This window comes from Drosophila melanogaster, chromosome 2R (assembly GCF_000001215.4).
Source record: "Drosophila melanogaster chromosome 2R".
Classification (NCBI taxonomy): domain Eukaryota; kingdom Metazoa; phylum Arthropoda; class Insecta; order Diptera; family Drosophilidae; genus Drosophila; species Drosophila melanogaster.
Genome location: NT_033778.4, coordinates 8,826,142 through 8,848,612, shown reverse-complemented (window position 1 = coordinate 8,848,612; position 22,471 = coordinate 8,826,142). Strand labels below are relative to the sequence as shown.

Below are 22,471 nucleotides of genomic sequence, written 5' to 3'. Positions count from 1 at the left end.
ACTGCCGCTCTGCTCCGCTCTGTATATTTTGTAATTTTTCTAATGATGTTTATCAAATAATTCAATTTGGCTTCCACACAAAACATTTCTTATGTGAAATGGCAAAAGGCCGGGCGCACAAGGCGGAAGGAGTGGCTGCTCCGCATGGGCCACAAGTGAAGTGGGCGGATGAATAGATGTGTATATAGACATACATCCGCACATATGGGATGTCATTGTTGACCAACTAAACCGAAATTGAATTTTTCTCCCTCGTTGACTAAAAACCGCAAACAAAAGGTTTAGTCGCATGTCGGGCGACGGCAAAGAACGATGACGGAGCACTGGCTACTGGGCAGTGGCAGTGGATACTTGATATGGCCACTACCACAACCACTACCACTTCAACTTCCCATCGCAGTTTCAGTTCCCGTCCTGTCCCGCCAGCCGGCCAACCACATCATTTAACTGTGTACTCTCTGGGAGCGGGACACAATTGAATAGCTTAACAAATCGTATAAAGCCCATAAACATGGTCAACTGCTAAGCATAAATATTATTATATTAGCTGTGCAGCCAGATGGTGGTGCTGGTCGGTAGTAATATCCCTTGGATATTACAATCCACTGCTGTTGCTGCACTTTCGATAACCGCCCCCCGTCCCCATCTAATTTATACAATTATGGAGCGTCAGCCAAGTTGAGAGGACACATAAACGGGCTGACTGTCACCCCACATCGGATGTCGTCTTATGCTGTCGCATTGGCACCCCTTTAGTGCCAGGAGTCATCAAGTCCAAGGGGACGATGCTTATTCCGTTCATTCTCTAAGAGGAGAGTCGGAAACATAAATTCCGAAAATTGATTTCCCCATGTTTATTGTAAGATTCAGGGAATTTATATTGGCAGGCAATGCGACAAGCGCCGAATGTGTGGCATCCGCCTTGGAATGGAACGGACATCGCATGTCCTTGAGTGGCGGCGATGCTTTTCGTAGGTGGAATCGGGTTGCCGGAATGTCGGGATGTTGGGATGCCGTGAAACGGCGACACTACGTGGCCCCGGAATTCCCAGTGCTTTATGAGTGACGCGGGCCAAAAACTTTGTCGCATCTGGGGGCGTTCCTTCGTCGTAAAAGCCACACTGCCATATGCCGTACGCGGCGTATGCGTGATATTAAATTGTTGTCTGGGGAAAATAATGTTTACTCTGCGCGCAGTGCAACAACGCAGTGCAGCTTGCTTCGAGGGATTACTTATAATGCTTTTAAGTTTGTCATTTGTCTCCACAGTGTTGCGGATTATAAAAGTCGAAGCGCGTTAAATGACAGAGGGCGAGGGTAGGGAATGGAGTTGGCTATGGCTATGGCAATGGCGATGGCGGTGGAGACGAAGATGGGTATGCACTCTATGTAGATCGATACTTGGATTTATGGACCCCTCGCATGGCGGGATGCAAAGTGCCAAGTGTCCTTCGTAAAACTTTGGTTAATTGAGCGCAATAAGCTGGGCGCGGAACGAGAAATGTCGGTGGTGCCAGATGGCAGCGGATCAAAGAAGGTAACTGCAGATGCGGGCAATTAAGCCTGCATCTGCCGTTCGTTAAGCTTGGGTCTCAGCCAAATCCTAGCTAGCGCAATGCCTCGACGGAGTGAAGAGCGGAGGCAGGTTCATTGATCTCACTTACCATTGGCGGATAGGACAAGTATCTGTCACTGTTCATGTTGTAGTAGGACCCATCTGGTGGAGGCGCCGGAGACGGGGACGGAATATAAACGCCTTTGCTGATTAGCATCTGATCATCCCGGGTCATGTGGATGGCGGCGCTGCCATTATTGTGCCTCGGATGCGGCAGTGTACAGGCGTTCACTGCAAAAAAAAATAAACGAAGATGGAAAAACAGTATCCGGTTAATATGTGTGTGCTTAAGTCAAAGTGAGCTCGATTTTATATACGTTGATGCTATTTTTTGTGACCATAAGCCCACTTTAGCCTGCTCTGGGTTGATTTAAATGGCTTACCAATACCAATACCCCCCAATGCCTTTTCCTTTTTTATGGGTGGGGTGTGCTCTACTGGGCTCCACTGATTATTTTCCTATATATTTTTTGCCACATATACGTGCATTTATATGGACGTAGCTATGGCTTAAGCTTTGATTGCGACCATAAGCAGAGCACGACGTTTGGCTGGCCAGCCGCAAATGGAGAAACGCAAAACGAGTTCAATTTTAATTTTAAAGCTGCAAACGACTGGTTTTATATTTGAAAAATATGCAGCTATGTTCTCATTTCGAAATTCGATAAATTCTCTACTACGGGTACCACTGCTACTTTTTGGCGCCCCCGGGTGGACGGAGGTTATGAGTACCGAATTCGTCAATGCTGAATAGCTGCAACTAACGAAATACATATAATTTGCTGAAGTTAAAACTTAAAAAAAGTATCCGCTGAACTGAACGTATGATATTGAGATATTGCAAGTGAGAACACACCTGTATACGCGTGCCGTGCACGTAGCATGCAACAATTTGCTGCTTGGTTCTGGCCAATTTCATGTGCAAACGGTCGGAAAGGAAAAGAAAACGACGGCCATTAATTGCAATGCTTGCGACATTGCTGATAAGCCCGTCCAATAAATATGCAAATGTCAATGGAGTCTTCAGTTCAGTTGGCCATAAGGCCACCTGCTTGCGGCGTGACAAATTGTCCCGACATACGGACCACGTTCGTTCGGTGAAAATCGAGCGACTGTCAGCCGCAGAGGCGTGAAAGCCGCAAACGTAACAAATTTGTAATTTTGTAAAATAGACTGTGACATCGCAGAGTTTCAGTGGGTTGAGGGGGGGATTCACCTTTAGCCGTCGCAACCATAATTTTCCGGGTAAAGTTGCCAGCCTGCGGCTGCCTGACAACGACAAATCGAAGGAAACCTTGTGGTAGACTCCAGTTTGGGCCTTGTTCATCTTGCGGCTTGTTTACTTCCGCACATGTGGGCGTGTTTCCCAAAAAGACAGTCACTCATGAATTATTGATTTTTCGATCAGCGCCGCATTGTTGTGGCGAAAAGAAAAGTCGAACAAAGAACTGTGTATTTTCCTTCCAATTTGGGACTAAGCCAGCTGCATAATTGTTGCTCGGGTCAGGAGCCCTAGTTCCTAGCTCATTCGATATTAATAACATTGGCCCAACTCCGGCCAAGAATAAAATATGTTTTACGTACAAGCTGAAAAATAGTGGGCTCGCCATGAAATATGATTTACGTATGTAGTCAGGGGGTTGGGAGGGGGAGCTTAAGGGATTTCGCAGTGCTCCAGCGGGCACCTGCACTCGTTCAAGGTCGAAAAGTGGGTCAGCAGCGCGGACTTGTTGCTTTTGGTCTGCTCATTAACGTGGCAACGTGTGGAAAAGGGCCTCATTAAAAGTGCGGCTTTGGCGCTTTCCTCGTGTAAATGCATAAATGGTAAATGAAATTGCAACTGTTGGCGGGGTGGCAAACAAAAACCCCTCGGGTTGTCGTCTCTTCTTCGTTTTTTTTTTTGGCAGTTCTTCTGACTTCCACCCATCACACTCTTCCAATTTAAATTCAACAAAAAACTCTGATAAAAAATGTGACGCCAACTAACAAAAACAATTTCCGCTTGCCCCGCCCCCCCGAGCTCATGTGCATGCCGTCCCAAAGCTTTTCCCGGTGGGCGGTGGGTGTTGGGTGCACCCGCTTTTCCGCCCGCTTGGAACAACAGCCTTGGGCTCGCTTGTTTGAGATTCAGCTTCCGGCAAGCATTTTAATTTTTTGTGCCACGTGGGGGATTCTTTTGCACTTTCCTCTCTAGCTCCTCTGCTCTTCCCTTTTTGCTTTCTTTTTCGCCTTTCTTCGCTGCTTTTGTCTTTGTTGTTCTTCTCCCTCGGCGTGTTTTCCTTTCAGCTGGTTCTGCTGTGCTCTTGTTGTTGTTTCGGGCATAAAGAACTGGCGGTACTCACGAACACCCGAGATGAGCATACATACGTAATTATGCGTGTCGCCGCAGAAACCTTGAGTCGGAAAAGTGGGCGGAAAAGCGGGAGGCAAGGACTTGTCTTTGGATTCTCTTAGAGATGAGCACGTGATGTGAATTTGCCAGGACTGACAATGATCAATCGAAATTAGCATCAATTTTTTTGCCACTAAGCAAATTATAGCTTTATATAAGCATATCAATTTAAATGGTAATACCCTACATATACTTATTTGAATGATATATGATGAACTGAATACTACTTTACCAATAAGGAAACCACTGAGTTACACAACTTTGACTGGAAAAATCCGCACCACACCTAGTTGTTTCTCAGTGGGATGGATAAATAAGAGGGGGAATAGAGCTTTCCAAATTTTCATGCCGTTGACACAAGGTAATTGTATTTTTATCCCAGAGTCTTGGGCACTTTTTTCCCGAGGCATAAATTCTGCAGCTAATGTATTTTTATTATTTCTACGCTTTTGCATTTAAAATGCATTCTCTGCTTTTGTTCCAACTGGACGGATTGTTATTATAGAACTCCTGTTGTTCTTACAGCTTCGATGCTTTGATAGACTGCCACGGTGTCCTTTGTCTGTCTGTGCCTCGGACTCAGACCGAGTCCTTGCCCCGGTTATTATTCTTCCATTTCCATTTCTGCTTTCCTTAAACTGGAGTTTTTTCTTAAATTAGCGCAGGCCGCACGTGATTTGGATTCCGCCTCGAGCGGCTAATATATATACACATACATGTATAGGGTATACGGTCTGCCATCACATATCCTTCGTACGTCAATTGAAAATCAAGACTGACAAAAACTTTGCTCCTCAATTACAATTAAGATGGAGATGTTGTGCTGGAATTGAATTTTCAGCTCGCACACCTCCCTCCCCTCGCTCGAATGGAGCTTCGATTTCGTTTTCTGTATATATTTATATCGTCCTTCTGCCCATCCGCCCCGTCCCCCAGCGATTTTCGCTGCCCCTTTTCTAACATTTGCTTTGATTGCACTGCAATCATGGCATAAAAATCAAACCAAAACGAGTGCAACCAAGGGCAGTTGGGGCGTCAGTGGGTTAAGGGAGGGGTCTGGTCGGTTTGCTGACGTCCTGACAGCGCGTGCAAAGTCCCAACTTTGTTTTGTCCGAAAGTTAATTATCTAAAACGTATTTTTGGCTTTTTCTGTTTGTACTGGGGAAAATAAATCGTTTAAATATCGCACAGTTCTTTGGGAAATGGAGGGAAAAACGGATCAAATGATTTCGTTTTTAATCAAAAAAGTAAATAAGCATAGTCCTAACTACCATAATACTTTCTATCTATAGGTATATATAGTAGTTTTACAAAAACAAAGTTAATTCCTTTGTAAGTAATTAAATTGCAATATAATTTCCCTCTTATTTAGGTATATTTTGAAGATCGTTTTATGGAACATACACTTACCAACATTATTCGGATAGATGACTGGCAGGGTGCCATCCTTCTGATATCTGGGCGGCGGCATATCCGAGCCCTCGACGAGATACGTGGACGCCGCCTTCTTGCGCACCTCGTCCTGCGAATGGAAAAGAATACGAGATGTGTTGACTGAGTTGACTTGAGCGTGGAGAGTGGAGCGCGGCAGATGCGACGTGGTCGGGTATATATCAATTTATATTCCCATTCCCATTTGAGTAATGCCTCGTAATTACTCCACACTTTGCTTTTTGGCATACTTTGGGAAAGGCGTTGAAAGTCGTTGGCGCGTAATTGACAGCCACAATGACAGCGGCGACACACGGACACCAAGGACGACCAGGAACGTACCAGAACGGCAAGGACAAAAAGCAAAGACGTCCGGGATTGGATCGGATCAGATGGGGGCTGATTTATAACACGCGCGGTCGCAGTTTACGCACTTTACATACTTTCACTTCAGCTTCTGCGGGTTAGACAGTTGCTGCGGTTTTCCTGCCGCTGCAAGATTACGGCGATAATAAATGATTTTAATAATTTGAAACGATTTGTTTGAAGCAGCCTCCCGAACTCAGTCCCCTACTTAGGTCCACCCTCAGTGCCAGAATTGGGCCCGTTTTATTCTCCGCTTAGCCTACTCGCAGGCTCATCATTATCATCATCAGCGCCGCGTAATTAATCACGACGTCTTAGCGACGACGTCGGCATGCCGCTTCCGTTTCCGCTCCGCTGGTCTGGACTTGTTCCTGGGCCGCATCTTGAACTGGACTGGTCTGGTCTGGTCTGGGCCTGGTCTGGCACTTCCTGCCAGCCCTGCCTTGGGCTGCTCTCGTTTCGAGCATTGGCCATAATTGAAAACGCAGGGCCGCAGGCCAGGGGGATTGGCCTGGTGACCACCCTCAACACTGAGAGCTGGCTGGACTCTCTTGAATCGAATGGAAACCCTATGATGGCTTGAATTTGTTTTGCTGCTTATTAACTCCTTTGTAGTTATATTTATGCCTTCTTTAGCATATTTATTTCAACTTTGGTTTCCACCTGAAGCTATTCTTAAGCTTTCAGTCAGTCACTGGTTTCATGTCTAATGGGTTTTAATGTTTGAACTACTTAATTTAATTGGGGTTTATTAAAGGCGAACTGTAACAATGAGATGCCCTACAAAATATATGATCGGACTTTAAATATTTTTGTTTGAATTTTTAAAATTACATATCGTTGGTTCTAGGAGAACTCCATTTCAGTGCTCTTTTGAAATATTCTTAATTGTCAGGACATTCTTAATTAAGCCTCCTTTTGTTATGTTTTACCGCCTACACATTCGATATCCATCGCATACTAAGTAGCGCATTCAAAATCGGCGTGAACGATAAAGGGTCATATTCAAATTGAACGACTTCGGGGAAATCGCACCGTTCTCCGCCGGTGAAAATTGCAAGTGTCGCCCCTGCGCCTGCAGGACATCTATTTAGCAATGGAAAATGCCTAAAATGCCAGACGATTTTCCACTGCCGGCTCCCTTTCCTTTCCCCTTTTCGTTGCCTTTGTGCCCATTCACAAATTGCATATTCATGCTAATACAAAAAGAGAAGTGACGCAAAAATGGCGAAAATGTTGGTAAAAAATGGATGCAAAAAATAGTCGGCTTATAGGTAGAGATTCTGGCTGTACTCACAATATATTCCGGTTGGCTGCTGCCCTCATTGGAGTACGACTCGCTCTTCTCCGAAACGCTGGACAGCGTCTCGCCGGTAACGGTGTCATTATACGAACTGGGCGCGTACATCTCGATGGTTGCCGTTTTTGCCGGTTGATTTGTAGTTTCCGCCACTGTATTCCAATGCCGCCGACACACGAAAAAATGGCGACGCCACGAGGAGCGGACCGGAAGGGCAAGGATCGGAGAAGGGCGGAGCAGAAACGGAGGGCAACGGATCCGAACGCCAAGGTATGCGCACAAATATTGAAAAGGTGTAATTGGCATTGACATCCCGAAAATTGATGATTCGCAGCGGTGCCAGGTGAAGGAGGAGGAGCAGGTGGAGCAGGGGTTGGTTTTTTGCGGGCGTTGATGCAGTGCGCCAGGAGGTGGATATGAGGTGGCCAATTGTGTTGCAGTGGCAGGTTCAGGCAATGCAAATCAAATGCAAATAGCCAAGATTGTCAGAGTGCCAGAAACAGGAGTAGGCGGATAGTGCGGATGGTATGGATGGTATGGGTGGGTGGATCGATTGGATAATGGGTGTTTTTCGGGTGGTGTTTGAGTGTTTACACGGTCGCAGGCATTGTGTTAATTATTCACATTTGTCGCAGCATTCGTTGATGTGCATTTCGATGCGGTGTCGGAAACAAAGTAAGGCACATCGGGTAATATTAATGAGTTGATAGTGGGGCAAAGGTAAAAATGCAATTAAATGATTTATGGCCAGGTTTCCGCAGAAGTTAACACGTGTTTGTCGCAAAGTGGAGTCCATTATTGTAGCACATTCCAGTCACGCGTCGATGGGATATGTAAAGTATATAAAAATAGTTCACATTATAGGATATTGTTTAAAAATTTTCAGATTCCCTGGCTGTTGCTGCTGCTGCTGCTGTAGATGGAAAAGGGGTCATTAACTATATTTCTGTAATGCCCTGGCACTTTAAAAATTCGATTAATTCAAATTTACTGCCGATCCGTTTGGATAAAGAAGGTCTAATCGAAATTACTACATTTTTAAGATAAAATTCCTATAGAGACGACTTTTCCGGTGTATTTCAGCTATTGTTGTTCTCAAGCGCTTTTCCCACACAATTTACAACGATTTCGGGCTGAGCGGAGTCAGCAGAAAGGCAAAAAGCAATAGACACGTGTGGCTCCATGTGGCCCCCATGTCAGCCACGTTAGCCATGTTCCTGCTGATGGCGATAGGTAAATGGGCAATGGTAAGTGGACATTGCCCTGCCACTCAGCTGCTATCGCCATCATTGCCATCATCATCGTCCTCGAGCTATGCAAAGATATAATGGCCTACGGTTTCTTAATAATACATTTTCCAGGATGTGGATATATGGGGGATATATGGGGGTCATGGGCGGCACGTCCTCCGGTTACGTGACATGCGGGGACTATTAGTCGATAAAATGGCCGTTTTCTGTTAATTTGCACAAGGAACATTGAATGTTTGGCAGTTATCAAAATTACTTTATGCACGTTTGTGTGTTGCTCGTTGTTCGATGGTTGGTCGATGTACGAGTATAATGAATATTTAACAAATTGCAGCCGAATATTCGAGGTAAATTGCTTTGTTCTGTCTCCATTTTGTTTGTTTTTCTGCTGTTTATTCTGCGCTGCCGATGCTTCAATTTGCATTTTTTTTGATTGACCAACATTCGGCTGCGTTTGGTTGGGTTTTAATTCATTAAACATATGCCCAACCAATCCGGAGTCTATACACTTTTGTGGGGGCACTCATAGGGAAAAAATTAAAAATTGAAAATGCATTTAAATGCAGAACTGGTCTGCCGATGACAGCGCCCTATATATATTCCTATTCACCTATATATATCTAGATGTGTGCATCCTGTGAGAGCTCACTGATTTAATGGCTTAGCGAGTTAAAAACATTTTGGGCATTTGTCAGTTGTTTTATTTATGGCGACAAACGAGTTTTCCGGCAGAAGGGTCTTCGGGTGCAGGGGGCATTTAAAATAATAGACCTGGCTTTAATCAATTAAGGCAATTAAAAACATGACCACTCATCTACGCGTTTTTGTGTTTTCGCGAAAAGAGAGCCCGCGCCCTTATAAATGAATTTAGGAAACAAAAGCTTAGATGGCATATGTAAATGAGTATTCGAAGTGAGTGTACCCTTCATTTGCGTCATCTAAACTATCATGAATTATGTATATCTCTTAGCCTTAGTGCTAATCATGTTATTTAAAAGCCAGTATATGTTTTTTGATGCCTACTCCCAAATACCGCAAGGCCTAAGCGACCCCTTGGCAGGGTATCAATGTCCGGCGGACGGGATTATCACTCTCCGCCGCTCCCGGTACAGTGGACACAATGCGGTGGCCACCGTCAAAGCAGATGCTAAATAATCCGCTCCTTGTTTTTCTGGTTACCACTGCACTTTGCGGCCACGCCACGCCGCACGGAGATTACAAATTTTGCACTTATGCTCGGAAAAGCCCGACCGGATCTCTTTCTATAAACCTATGTAGTATGTGTGGGGGGGCGCGGCGGCTTAGACAGATGCTGTGGTCATCTGGCCACGTTAATGACGGCGACGTCTGCTTTGAAGGTCTTTTCTGGTAAGCCCTCTGTTCCGGCCACCGCTCTAAATTATTCGCTGGCCGGGATTGTGGTGTACCATTTGCTCTCCGGCCATTTGAATGTGCCGGGTGCTGAGCTATTTCGCGCATTGTTTCTGCGACCGGCGATGAATTTATGAACTCCCATTCTTCGTTTCCCGTTCCCTATTCACCATTGCCCAATCCCGCTGCAAATGGATCCGCTCTTTCGGCCTGTCATGGCCAGTTGCATAAGAAGCAAACTTTTCGACTGAGCCAGCCCTCTGGCCTCCATCACCCTCTGTTTTCGGCCAGATTTCCCCGATTTCCCCGATTTCCCCGATTTCCTCGATTTCCCTGACCACGACAGCCTGTGCGCTTATCTCTTCAGATTCGAAGTCGCAGCTCCCTCACGCACGCCACAGAAGGCCCCAATCCCCTGGCCAGTTCCCCGGGCCTCCGTCAATTGTTTAAAGAGTGTCAAAGTCAAGTGCTCGCCAGTGCGGGGCGACCACCGGGACTGAGTGGTGGGGGCTTGGTGGGGTGGTCTTATCGCTGGTGGCAACGTTGGCATAAAAGTTTCGGTCCGACCCGCCCGCCAAGTCGTAAAAGTGTCGCACTCAACTATATCCCTATACCCGAGATCGGGTTGCGGGCCATTTCACTTTTGCGCCGGGACTCGCTCTAAAGTTTCACTCCTGGCCAAAAGATAATACACCCTCGGTGTTGATGGGTGCACTTGCTCTCTCTCTCTCTCTATTTCCTGTTTGGGGGCTTCAGCAAAAGTTGGCATTTTTTGTGTGCCTCGAAATCTATTGCCATATGGAGCTAGGCCCATGCCCCTAACTTTGTTAACCACTCACGACGGGCCTGGACCAATTGTTTGATGCAATTCCTCTTTGGACTTTTAAGTGGGCCAGGAAAGTGCACTTGAACAGACCTTTTGATTGTTTTGAAAGTAGCTAAGATCATACTTCACCAGATTCAGTGCATGGTGGATTTCAGAGGTGAAGTATGCTACCTAAAAACTCATTTAGAGAAACAGATAATCCTTAATTTATGGGCCTTCCAAACTAAAAGCTGCTTTTTAAAAGACATGTTTTTTTTTTTGCCACATTTCATGTTAGTTCTTATCAAATAATATTTTCAGTATGGGGTCGCATTCCCTATCCACTTTTTGGGGCCAGGCGAAAGGCAATAAACATTAGAGATGGCGCTATTCGGGATGTTCCGGCTCAGGCCCAGCTCATACGAGAATGAAATATGTGGCACTGGGCATTGACTATGGCTGCGGCGATGCGATGGTCACTGCCGCTCTCTTGTTCATGGCAACTGTGGTCGATGACCGGCAACGGAACGAACGGACAGCGGACAGTGGACCACGGACAACGGACAACGGACAGCGGACTACGGACGAACGGCAGTCGGCGGCGGAGCTGAACCACTGAACCAGCTGCCAACCGCAGACTTTTGGCATAGTTTATCGGACAGCGACAACTACAGCGAAAGGCTTCTTAGGCGGCCTCCAGTGCGGTTGGGCTTTGGTTTGCCGATGAGTGGGATTCGGGTTCAGGATAAGATGGGCCGAGGGAAATGGGTTGGGTTGAGATGAGATTTGGAGCGGGATGGATTTCCTTTTTGTGCGCCATGCGGCATTTTGACACAAAGGCACAAATGCACATTAAAAATGCATATCCGAGGGCTGCAACAAAAACACAAGTCAAGTTTCGCCAGCGAAAACATTGAAATATGCAGAGAGATATCCCCCGACAGGGTCCACCGACTTCCACTGCCAGTCCTACTCCTCCTCCCACTACTATACCCAATACCATTCCCAAGCTCTCAGCTCCGCCGGCTGGCCAACGCACCAGTTTCTCTGACAACTTCACAGAGAAAAAAGAAGCGAAATGGATGGAAAAATTGTGAACACTGAAACGGGAAAAGTAAAAATCCTTTTGGGCATTGTCAGTTATCGGCTTTTGACAGGGATAAGGGGATGGGGATGGGGATGCGGCTGCTCCCCTTGCCGTACATTGTCATAAAAATGTTGTTTCTTCCAGGAGGGTTTTCCTCAGCTCCTCAGCTGCTCGCACTCGCATTCGCATTCGTTTTCGGTTTGGCTTCTGTGTTTGTTTGCAGCAAGACTGAAATATGAATTTTCTTTTGTGTGGAGCTGGATTGCATTCGTATCCCGGCACTCGCCATTTGTTCAACTGTGCCGCACTGCCAGCGAAACGAAGGACAGAAATAATGGAGTCTGGCCCGGCCTGGGATTCTTAGGGAAATTTCTTATTTATGTCCTGCGGCTGTAGTTCATGCTTTTCGTGCTTCCCGTTTGAAAATGTCAAAAAATAACTGGCCCACATTTCGTTGCCCGATTAAGTCAGTTTAGTTTAGTTTCGGGGCGTGTCGTCCCCTTTTTCACTCGCCTAATGAATCAAAAGTTTTCCACTGACAGAGCCCGAGATGATAATCAAGTCATAACTCAAATGTTTACGAAAACTGCATGGCACAGCACACATCATACAGCAGCAAATAAGCAGAACTGCAAGACGGTTCACATGGTGCCAACACTCTGGGCAAAGGAATTACATTTAGCATGGTTTTTAAAACAAAACAGAAGCATTAAGTTAATATAAACTGTTCGTATATAATTACTTAGCAACAGAAACTATTATTTAACATAACATATAAGTATGAAATGGTGTCAAATGACTATCCCTCCATGCCCAACCAGAAACTGGCTCGTTCATTCGCTCGTTCATATTTCGAGACCTTTATTGTGGTTTTATGTGCTACTTTAGCCGCCGTATTGAGTTCGGGATCCAGTCGCATTTGCTGCCCGGCTCATGCACTCCGGCTCAATGGAAATAATTTGGTTAGCCGGCAAATGTGCTGTGCAAGTCGACTGGCGGTGGCACGTAATAGCGATTCTGTGCTGGCACATTGCGTATACGCCGTGTGTGCGGGCCACGTCTCGAATTTGCCAGTCAGTTGGATGGAGTGGCTCGGCTAAGGAAAGCTGGTCGGGAAAATGGTAACAATTGGACTGATGGCGCCATCAGGGATTCCATTTTAAAGTTGGCTCCACTCCACTCTAGTGGTGAAAAATAATTTCGTTTTAATAAACAGCCCTCGGCAAACATGTCCAGCAATTGTCGACACGTGCGCCCCGACCTCTGAACCCCGTCCGCCGCCGGTGAACTGGGAAAGCAATCTGATTTCCGGGAGATTGTGCATTCAGCTAAGAAAACGATGCACATTTGTCTTGCTGGCTGTCCGAGACGCTTGTTCAATAAACAGCAGCTCTTGGCTGCCGGGTGCCCAGGATGCATCATTATTTTCTGTCATCATTATACTCCAGCCGGAGACTTTTTGCCTTGGCTGCCGCATCCTGGCCATGCCATGCTTGGCATTGGTTGCATTGGTTGCTGGCGGAAATTACCAGAAGCCAAGGCGGGAAAGTGATCCGGGTGGAGTGGATGGGTCCTGTGAGCCTGCGTATGCAGGAAATTGTTTAGTGAGCTTCATAAAGAGAAAGCGACGTCCTCAGTGGGCAGCGGATGCAGCACAACGCGCTCGCTTCCGCTTCCGGTGGTGTCACGGAAGCGGTGCCGGCTGCCGCTGCAACATGGCAGTGCAATTGTCTAGTGGTTCTCGGAGTGGATTTCGGAGTGCGACAGCCCCGCTCAGAAGTAACCTCAATCAAAAACGGATCCCAACTAGCAGCCACAGCAAATAAACCAGTGCAGTGCATATACTGCCCAAATAATAGTCATAATAATAATAATAATAAATAATAATAATAACCTTTCTTGCGGCGCTGATGCACAAAGAACCAGGCAACCAGCGACGCGTTGACCAGGAGGAAGCCGAATGCCGCCAGAGAGATGCCAATTATGACCAAATTCGGTGTATTGCTGGAGTCCTCGGTTAACTCGGCTGGCATCAGTTCAAGTCCTTGACAAAACGAACCATGCAAAAAAACAAAAGAAAATATGGTTGCGAAAATAAAACAATAAATAAATGCGAAATGAAATGAAAAATTGTAATAAAAAGGAATAATATCGTGGTGAGGAATAAAAATATAAAATGGCGCAGAGCATAGCAATGAACGCGCTGCCCCAGTTTCACTTGCGTCCGCCTCGGATTCGGATTTGGACTCTGAATCGGGTACTCGGCCATGGGCTCCGGACAAAGGACGGTCTGGGGTCGGGACGGCCAGGGGTCAGGGGTCGAATTCGGTTGGCATGGCGGGCACACGCAGCGAAATCAAATAAAGAGACCGACTAGCGACCAGCGAGTGACGCAAATCACGTAGAGCCTGCGAAGCGGAGCCGGAACATGTGATGGCAAATGAAATTAGCGACGCCATCGCCATTCCACAGCGATTCCCATCGCGATGTCCAATTCCATTGCCATCCCCATCCCTATACCGATACCCATACCCATTTCCCTTCCCGATCCCGATCCCAATCCCATTCCCTTGCGCAATTTGCTGACCACCGGGCACGTGCGCTGACAACGCCCACAAATTAAAAGAAAATAACGGAGGCGACTGCGAGTCGAGCCGGGGGAATTAGGAATTCAAATGTCCATGGACTCGAGCTCCGCGGTTCCGCAGCTCCGACAACAGCTTCCCATTTAACCCTGTCTTGGTCAATGGGGCAATAATGGCAGCACACTCAGATTATAACTATTGCTCTTATGCGCACAAATATTTCAAGAATAAATAAGAAGGCAAACTACTTACGATCATAGTTTAAATTAATCAGACTTTTTTATAACGCTCTTATATCTATACTGCTGGTTTGAGAACTATAACCCTTTTTCACTAAGATATAAGAAAGATATGGATTCTTGGACATTTCTCCCTGTGTGGCAGCAGCAGCAGCAACCGCCGGATTCACGGATTCATGGATCCCCTCACCTCGCTTGAGGCGCTTCTCGTTCCGTTTGTGCAGGCAGCAGCCGATGACAAACACGTTGAGCAGGACAACGACGATGCCGGCGCCCACGCCCACCAGGAGCATGCCCGATGTGCCGCCCAGCGGCGTCTGGCTGGTGGTCGGCGGTCCGCCTCCCAGCGACGAGGCCGGATGCGAGGGGGGCGGGGCTTCTGGAGGACGGAATGCGATGCGCGAATGGTGGATAGTGGCCATTTGCGGTGGTTGCGTCGTTCGTTTTGTTGACGTTGGTGATGGTCGTAATGCAATTCCAATTAACAGCAGCAAGGGTCGGAGGAGATCATTGAGTGAGACAGCAAATCGGATTGAGGTGGCTCCATATGAGTCCATGGTAACGTCTGGCTGTAAGCCATTTCTTACGCTTCATAAACTACAGTCGTGTCCATTTGAATAGCCCAGCTGGTGGTGGTGCAGGCCCAGTTGAAATGGGTTCCCAAACGTCCCTGTAAACCTTTTAACCTCTACCAGAACTATGCTGTGTTTAATTTAAGTAAACATTGATGCCTTAGCTAATAACTGCTAGTATCCCCATCTTTATGGTTACTATTCATTGGCTTGTGTGGGTGTCTATGGCTGCACCTGGTTTGTCTATCTATTTGTAAACATCTTGCTGGTTAATTACTTTCATCACTAATTTCGTTTGTGGAACATGCATGCCCAACTGATTTGAATTCTCTGATTTATTTGGATCCGTGCCTGCACGGTCTGTATTTCTGCGGAAACAACAAAATCCAGTATATGGTTTAATTTTACTTCATCAATTATTTCGGATGACTCATTCCATGCGTGCTCCTAATTAGCCTGATAGCTGCTTATCATACTGGCTACCTAATTAATTCCACAAATCTGCCGAATAGCTGCCTGACAACTGGCCCGGCACCATCACCACCACCATTACCACCCCCACGTGGTAGTTACCGATGCTCCGATTCTTCTGCAGAATCGAACCCCTGCTCCGGTGGGCAGTGGCCATAAAAGCCAAATGGTGGACTCGCATAAATCAATGTCAGCATTGCTGGTCGAGTGCGGCACTCGCGGCTAATTTGAATGCCTCGCACTGAGGGGCGGACTTACCTTTGGTCTCCGCCCGCGCCAAATCCGGCAGGTAGGAGCTCTGGCCCAGCTCGTTCCAGGACATCACCGAGAACAGGTAGAGTGTATTCATGCGCAGCCCGCCGATGGTCAGCTTGTGGCTGTTGGGCAGGCCATCGATGTATTTGTACTGCTCGCGGTCGGCCATCCTGCAAATGAGAAGGCAGAGTGCAATTTCATTATTGCCAGGACCCGTGATAATTGCAAACTGTGAGAATGTGGAAAACGGACCCTTTTGAATCTTCAAGAGTAGCGCTATTTTAATGAATCCGATTTTTTTGTTAAAAAAAAAATCTGTCATATTGTGAACTCTTATAACTTAGAAAATTGGCTCTACAGAAGCTTTAAAAATTTTTACCCGTGCATGTTTTGAATGCATGTCCGAATGTCACTCACCTATAACGCACTCGGTAGGAGGCCTTAAGGCCACCATCGAATCCCGGAGTCCAAGCCAAAGTGACTGTGTCGTGGGTGACGTTCAGGATATTCAGGCTGAGGGGTGGGTCAGGCTGCGAGGTGATCTCTAGGCGCACGGTCTCCACCGCTTCCCCCAATTCGTTTCTGGCCACGCACTCATAAGCTCCGTAGTCCGCGGGCGCCACTTTGTCCACGATGAGGGTGGACTCGTAGGTCAGCGAATCAATCTTGCGCTCCTCCACCTCGTATTTGTACGTGCGGTTGATGGGCAGGTCCTTCTTGTCCTGCCGCCAGATGAACTGCGGCTTGGGCGAACCCTGTGCCCGACAAGGCAGACGACCACGTTCCCCCGTCCCACTGGCAGCCCGCAAGAGCGTGGGAGTCTTGGCGATTTCAGGTGCAACTGGAGGAGGGGAAGATGTGGATTGGGATAAAGGAAGTGAAGCATAGTAAGACGACTACTTTCTTTTACTTTATGAACCACTTACACTTGACAATCAGAAGGATATCGCGGTTAGTTGGATTGTCCACACGATTGTCGGCCACGCACCGGAAGTTGCCTACATCCTCCCGCTTCGCGTCCTTGATGTGCAGGTAAGAGGTGCCGTTCGCGAAGGTCGTCGATGTTTTCACGGTCATGTCGTAACCAACTCGCTCCCACTTTACGTGCTCCTCGGTCAGTGGTTTGCCCTCCACGGTGCAGGAGAGCATTGCATCCTCGCCAGGATTGACGACGATGTTCTCAGACACCGACTTAATGGTGGTTCCGTCTGCATGGCGATGGCCGAAATTAGCCTAATAAAGGGAATCACACAGCGCAAAGTACTTACATTCCACAACGACAGTGATGTTAAGGGTGGCTCCTCCCTGCGAGTTTGAGGCGCTGCAGGAGTAGATTCCCGCATCATCCCGATGCAGCCGTGTGAAGTTCAGGCTGCCGCCATCCGCAAAGATGCGATGATCGCCGTCCTGCGGTATTGTGGTGCCATCCTTGGTCCACTTGTAGGTCACTGGAGTGGGATTGGCCCGAGTTTGGAGCGACACCTGCAGCGATTCGCCCTCCACGCCCACCGCCGTCGACGAGGGCGGCGGCACGAACTTGGGTCGATCTGGGGAATAAGGATATACCAAATGTGTTCCAGTAAATCTTTGGTTAACCGGGCTATTCCGATATCTCTTGGTAAGCCTTATCTCATTGTATGAAACATTTAACCATTTTACAATTGTTCTAAGTGGTGGTTCATACTATGGTAGTTCAGCCAAAGGATACAAAGATACATTATTGGCTTAGGGATATCGGACACAAGTTCAACTGTCGCTCTTTTGTGCAATTTCTTAAGGAATCGGCAAGCGATTGGATATCCCGTCTAATTGAGCAATTAGGCGGGACGTACTTACACAGGACATCCAGGCTGACTGCCTCGTGGGCGCTCCGCTGAAGAGCCTCGTTGGCGCTCTGGCAGGTGTAGACCTGGCCGTTCATTTCCTGTGTGACGTTCACCCTGAACTCTAGCGTCGAGACCGTGCCGCCCCAGAGACCCGGCTTGGACGTGTTATTAATGCCTGTGGGTTGGGGCATGTCGGGAGTTCCGGTGGGCGGACAGGGACACAGGATCCGGATAGGGCAGGGCAAGGGGATGAGGTAGGAATGGGTACGGAGAAAAAATGGGCGTAATTTTAGTGACTGGCAAGCGAACCGGATGTTGTCGTGGAAACGCCTCGCACCAGCAAAGTGCACTGGTGGCGCCGGCAAGTCCATGGCGAATTGCGATGGGCAAGCTTCCAATTGCCAAATCGCTTGGCCAGGCCCAAAGAGGCAAGCAGGCCAAGCAGCAATGCCCTTGCATACCGTACGTACCTTCGATGGGTATGCCGTCCTTCCACCAGGACAGCTTCGCCGGCGGATTGCTGGAGCTCGAGTCACAGATGATAGTTGCCTCCATGCCAGGTCGCAGTTCTTCCGGTTCAATGCGTATTTTGACCGTCTCCGGGGCAACTGAAAGAGCGAGCACACACCCAAATGGGTAATAAGAAAGGATGCAGTAGTCTCCCCGTTCCCAAATTCAAAGCGCAGCTGCTGCACTCAACAAAACAAGTTCACCATTCAGCTACATTATAAGTTGCAACTATTACATATAACTTCTGTTGTATTTATTTTAAATCGAATTCTGGTCTTTATGATTCAGAGATACTTGAAAACACCTTGGAAATTAACTTGGAATTATAACCCTTCTAAATAAAAGCCTTTTTTTTAATAAAATTTCTTACATTTACTAGATCAAGAAAATTTTCTTCATGTAAGGAAAACTTTTTAAGCCAATGGTGAATTTTCTATTTCAGAGTTTGTTATTATTGGGTTTGACTGATATATTTTACAAGCGATTTTAAGTGATTAGTAGAAATAAGTAGTCTTATTTATTTACTTATTTGTGTTGCTTATTATTAGCTATTTTCTTAGGTTAAAGTGTTATTAACCTCTGATATATACTCACAGTGGACGCTGAGCGTGGTGGACTGAAAGAGCGGGATCTCGGTGGCGCTGTTGGAGGCCTCGCACCGGTACTGGGCCTGGTTGTCCGACACGTTGGCCAGAATGGTGATTTCGGCCGACACCGATTTGTCCGCCGCCCGTATGACCGAGTTTATCTGCAAAGGAATGGAGTACTTATATATTTTTTTTCTGGCTGGAAAGCATCTCCGCAGAGCGCATCTGGCGGATGCATTTTAATTTCGCTGATAAAACGTCGTCTAATCTGGGCGAGCAAGCGGGCGAGCTAGCGAGCTGGAGAGCAAACACGGCACACAGATGAGTCCCCCGAGGGGCAGAGATGAAAACTATGACACCACAACAAATGGGAAACGCTAAAACAGGAAGCCGCACCTGAAACTGCAGGTGCACCTGCCACCTACCACCCAGCAACCAACATTCCGTCGTTTAAGTGTGTGGGCTGATGAGCTGCGGTTGTGGGTGACTTGTTTTATTTTTCCATCGTATTTACCGCCTTTTGTTCAAAGTTCTAACGATAGTTGTGCTCCCTCGATTATTGGTGGTGGGCGGAAGGTGTGAAAACCGAAATCGCTCTGGCATCAGGAGCGCATAGAACAAGAGCGCTGCAATGGCTGCAGTGGCTCATTAGCACTTTAAGTCCATAAAGCGGAAGCGGAAATGGTCAACAAAAGCGCCATTATTGTTTTGCGGATGTTTGCTGCCTGCCGTTGATAGTGCTCTCTCTCCCTGCCGCTCGCTCTTTGTTCAGTGTGTGTATGTGTGTGACTGTTTATGCAAGTGTGTGTGTGTTCGAGTGTGTGTTTGAGTTTTCTGCGGAAAATGCAAACAAAGGCCGGGAAAAAAAGGAAATTTGTGCACTCACCCTTTTGTCGTTTTTGTACCATGTTAGCGTCGCCAGCGGATTGCCGCCTGATGAAACGCAGAGCAGTTTTTGCACCGAGCCAGCTGGGATAATTTGTCCCTCCATATAGCCAGAAATTAATGGTGGCGCAGGCGGATCTGTGGAGGCAGTTGGAGAACATGGCGCGGGATAAGAAAAACGTTCCCAAAAAAAAGAGACAAACAAAGGAGCGCCAAGCAGGGAAAATGGTCCAGCGAATTGTGGGCCCAAAAACTTAGCCACGAGCCAGCAAATTATGGCCTACAACAATAACAGCAAAGGACTCGAGGGCAGCGCCAGGACTAGGACCCACCGCTGTGTCCTTCGTGAGAGCTGCCAAGAGCGGCCGAACAATAAAAATTAAAATTATTTAATTTGCCGCGCATAAAGTAAAAATATCCGCAGGGCGTCCGCATCCTCAAGGCATGACCATGCACATACCATCGTATCGTCCTTCGTCCTTGATTGGGCGCTGGGCGGGGGATTGGGAGTGGGCGTGGGCGTGGACGCTCAGGAGGACCGCTCATTACCTTAGGGGTCCGTTAGTCATTTTCAGTGCTCATGGTATGGGTAATAAATGTAAATCTCTTGCCGCCCCCCCCCCCCCCGCTGCTTTTTCCCTGTGATGTTGGTCAGAAAAATTAATTAGCGCTGCAGGAGAGCGCTTACAAAGGACATCCACCGCAGGGTCAGAGAAGCGGTGGGGCGAAGGCGGAGCCATGAGGTCTCTGGATGGATAAACCGAAACTAGAATCGCAATTATTAATAAGCCCCGGCATCGGCTTAACTACTGCCCCAAACCGAACCAACGCCATTCAACCTGTTATCGAGTGACTTTGCCTGTCAGTCCTTTCATCTTCCCCAGAAATCCGCAATCCCAGCATCCCGGTGTCCTCCTTCGCCGACATCTATTTTTTCCTGCGTGTTTTTTGTCACTGCCTTCGCTTATAATTGAGTCAAATGAAGAGTGACATCGAACATCGGATAATGGAGTTTGAGACACTTGCAGTTGTCGCGTGGCGGAGAAGTGTCACTCTGCGGCAGCAAAAGGGGGTGGTGTCAAAGTCCGGGATGCGTACATCCAGTTGGACTTTCACGGGGGTCACCAGAGATGTGTGTGGGCATAGGAAAGTTGGCATAAACATGGATTACTTTCCATGCGTACAGAATAAAATCACCTTTAAAGGCGATATCGAACAGAGATTGTTGTATGCTTTGAAATCATATTTCAAAATGCAGGTAAATGTAGATTTACCAATACTCTTGAAATATTTCCAACCCACAATCAATTAAATTCATCACTTTAATACTGACTACATGCCCCATCTATGTGAAGGGATTGATTTTAAAAAGTACTGACTACGATTTACATGGCTCAAAAATATTCCCTGCACACATGAACAATTTATAGGAACCACCTGCGGGCTACAGCAATCCGCAGCTGGTAAAAAGCAGACCCCGGCTGAGCTTTCCGTTCTTAGTGCCGTAACTCTGAATGCACTCGCATATCTTGCTGCCCTTCACAATCCGTCCGAATCCCACGCGGGATCCATTGACCACGGTAAGCGGCTTGAACGAGATGGCGAAGGACAGGTGGTGGGTGAATCCCGTGACGTAAGCTTTGCTGAAGGATAATACGTAGCTGGAGGCCCCGTGGTCAATAACTTTGGCGTCGTACTCCAATGGCTGGTGGAGTAGCGAGTCCGACGACAGCATCAAATCGGTTTCCAGCCAGAGATTGGGGAACAGTCGTTTGACCATAAACTTCGAGTGCTGATTGCACATGCAGGACTTGATCAGCTGCAGCACCACCAGCGGAGCAGCCTCTGTGTACAGCTGGACCACAAACCTGCCCAGTGGTCGGGCATCTTTGAGATAGAGGTCAAAGTAGATACGCGGTCGAAAGAGGCGGCGTAGTTCGGCATCCGACTTGGGTAGCGGGATGTTGAAGGCCTCGTACTTGGCCATTGCTTGGGGCGGCAACTCCAGTGGAGCGACGGGCGTCGAGCTCCTGCCCTCCCGCATCCGCTTGTCCGACAGACCGGAGTCCACTTCGCTGTTTACCTCCAGAATGCGTCGACCGAAGTCGCGATTATCGCGCTCCAGTTTCTCCAGGGTGAGCAGGGCCATGGGAATACTGGAGACGGCGTGCACCGTATCGTATCGAAACGGATTGATGGCTCCGTGGGTGCGCATCGTCCGCGAAATCTCCACCAGCAGCTGGATGTTGGCCTTGGTGCGCTTCATAAATGTTTGCGCCTCGTCTCGGAGGTTGTTCACTCCGGTGATGCGGGCCGCCTGAAAGTTGGGCGCTTCGGCGTCCACCGTGCTGATCGCCCCCTTGATCCGCTCACGGTGCTGGTGCCACATCTTCATGTGATTCACCATAAGCAGGCCGCCCAGGATCTTCTTCGGCTTGGCCTTGGCCGCCTTCTTGCGCTCCTTTACCTTCAGCTGGGCGGTCAGGCGCTCCTGCTCCGTGAGCTGAGCCAACTCTCGCTGCGACGGGGTCACACACATCGGAAAATCAGCCATTTAAATTGGGCGAAAAGACCTTTATCAATAAATAAAACTAGCAGCTAAATCGAGAATTTTCCACTTGGAATTGTTAACCGAAACGTTATTCAACTAAAACTGAAGGAAAAACGAAATGTGGGGTTGATATGGGAATCTGGAATTTTCTATTACTGCTTCTACTCGGAATAATTTTCCCTGCTTGGCGAATTTGAGGCATATTTTCAGCTGTAAGTTCACTGAATCGGGCATACTTACAAAGCACATTGATCGTGTGGGTGGACACGACGTTCTCGGTCAGCTGCATGTTCAGTCCGTGACAGATGACGACCAGGGAGCGCTTGTTGGGCTCCACGACGGCGGTGATGTTCGAGGTGGTCGTCCAACCGCC

At 47.7% G+C, this 22,471-nt stretch overlaps 2 protein-coding genes across 4 annotated transcripts in view; both read right to left on the bottom strand.

The window, feature by feature from the left end:
* sns (sticks and stones) overlaps positions 1-22,471 on the bottom strand; it is a 57,603-nt gene that overhangs the window by 7,479 nt on the left and 27,653 nt on the right. The window contains exons 8-21 of one of the 3 annotated variants that reach the window (NM_001043067.2): positions 22,339-22,470; positions 19,549-19,685; positions 18,670-18,823; positions 18,036-18,173; positions 17,576-17,740; positions 17,008-17,286; positions 16,666-16,947; positions 16,157-16,580; positions 15,743-15,909; positions 14,632-14,820; positions 13,512-13,661; positions 7,102-7,256; positions 5,418-5,529; positions 1,665-1,846 (exon numbers count right to left, since the gene is read on the bottom strand). In NM_001043067.2, coding sequence (NP_001036532.1) covers positions 1,665-1,846; positions 5,418-5,529; positions 7,102-7,256; positions 13,512-13,661; positions 14,632-14,820; positions 15,743-15,909; positions 16,157-16,580; positions 16,666-16,947; positions 17,008-17,286; positions 17,576-17,740; positions 18,036-18,173; positions 18,670-18,823; positions 19,549-19,685; positions 22,339-22,470 — 2,666 coding nt within the window. The remainder of the gene's footprint in view (positions 1-1,664; positions 1,847-5,417; positions 5,530-7,101; positions 7,257-13,511; positions 13,662-14,631; positions 14,821-15,742; positions 15,910-16,156; positions 16,581-16,665; positions 16,948-17,007; positions 17,287-17,575; positions 17,741-18,035; positions 18,174-18,669; positions 18,824-19,548; positions 19,686-22,338; position 22,471) is intronic. The other 2 variants (NM_001299284.1, NM_176106.2) reach the window with 2 other exon arrangements.
* Positions 20,858-22,222, bottom strand: CG30350 (uncharacterized protein). Its single transcript, NM_165629.2, has one exon. The coding sequence runs from the start codon at positions 22,099-22,101 to the stop codon at positions 20,992-20,994; it is 1,110 nt and encodes a 369-aa protein (NP_724715.1). The 5' UTR covers positions 22,102-22,222; the 3' UTR covers positions 20,858-20,991.

Excerpts from the sequence above, each read along its gene's own strand:
- CG30350 (NM_165629.2), bottom strand. The coding sequence starts at position 22,101 with ATGGCTGATTTTCCGATGTGTGTGACCCCGTCGCAGCGAGAGTTGGCT.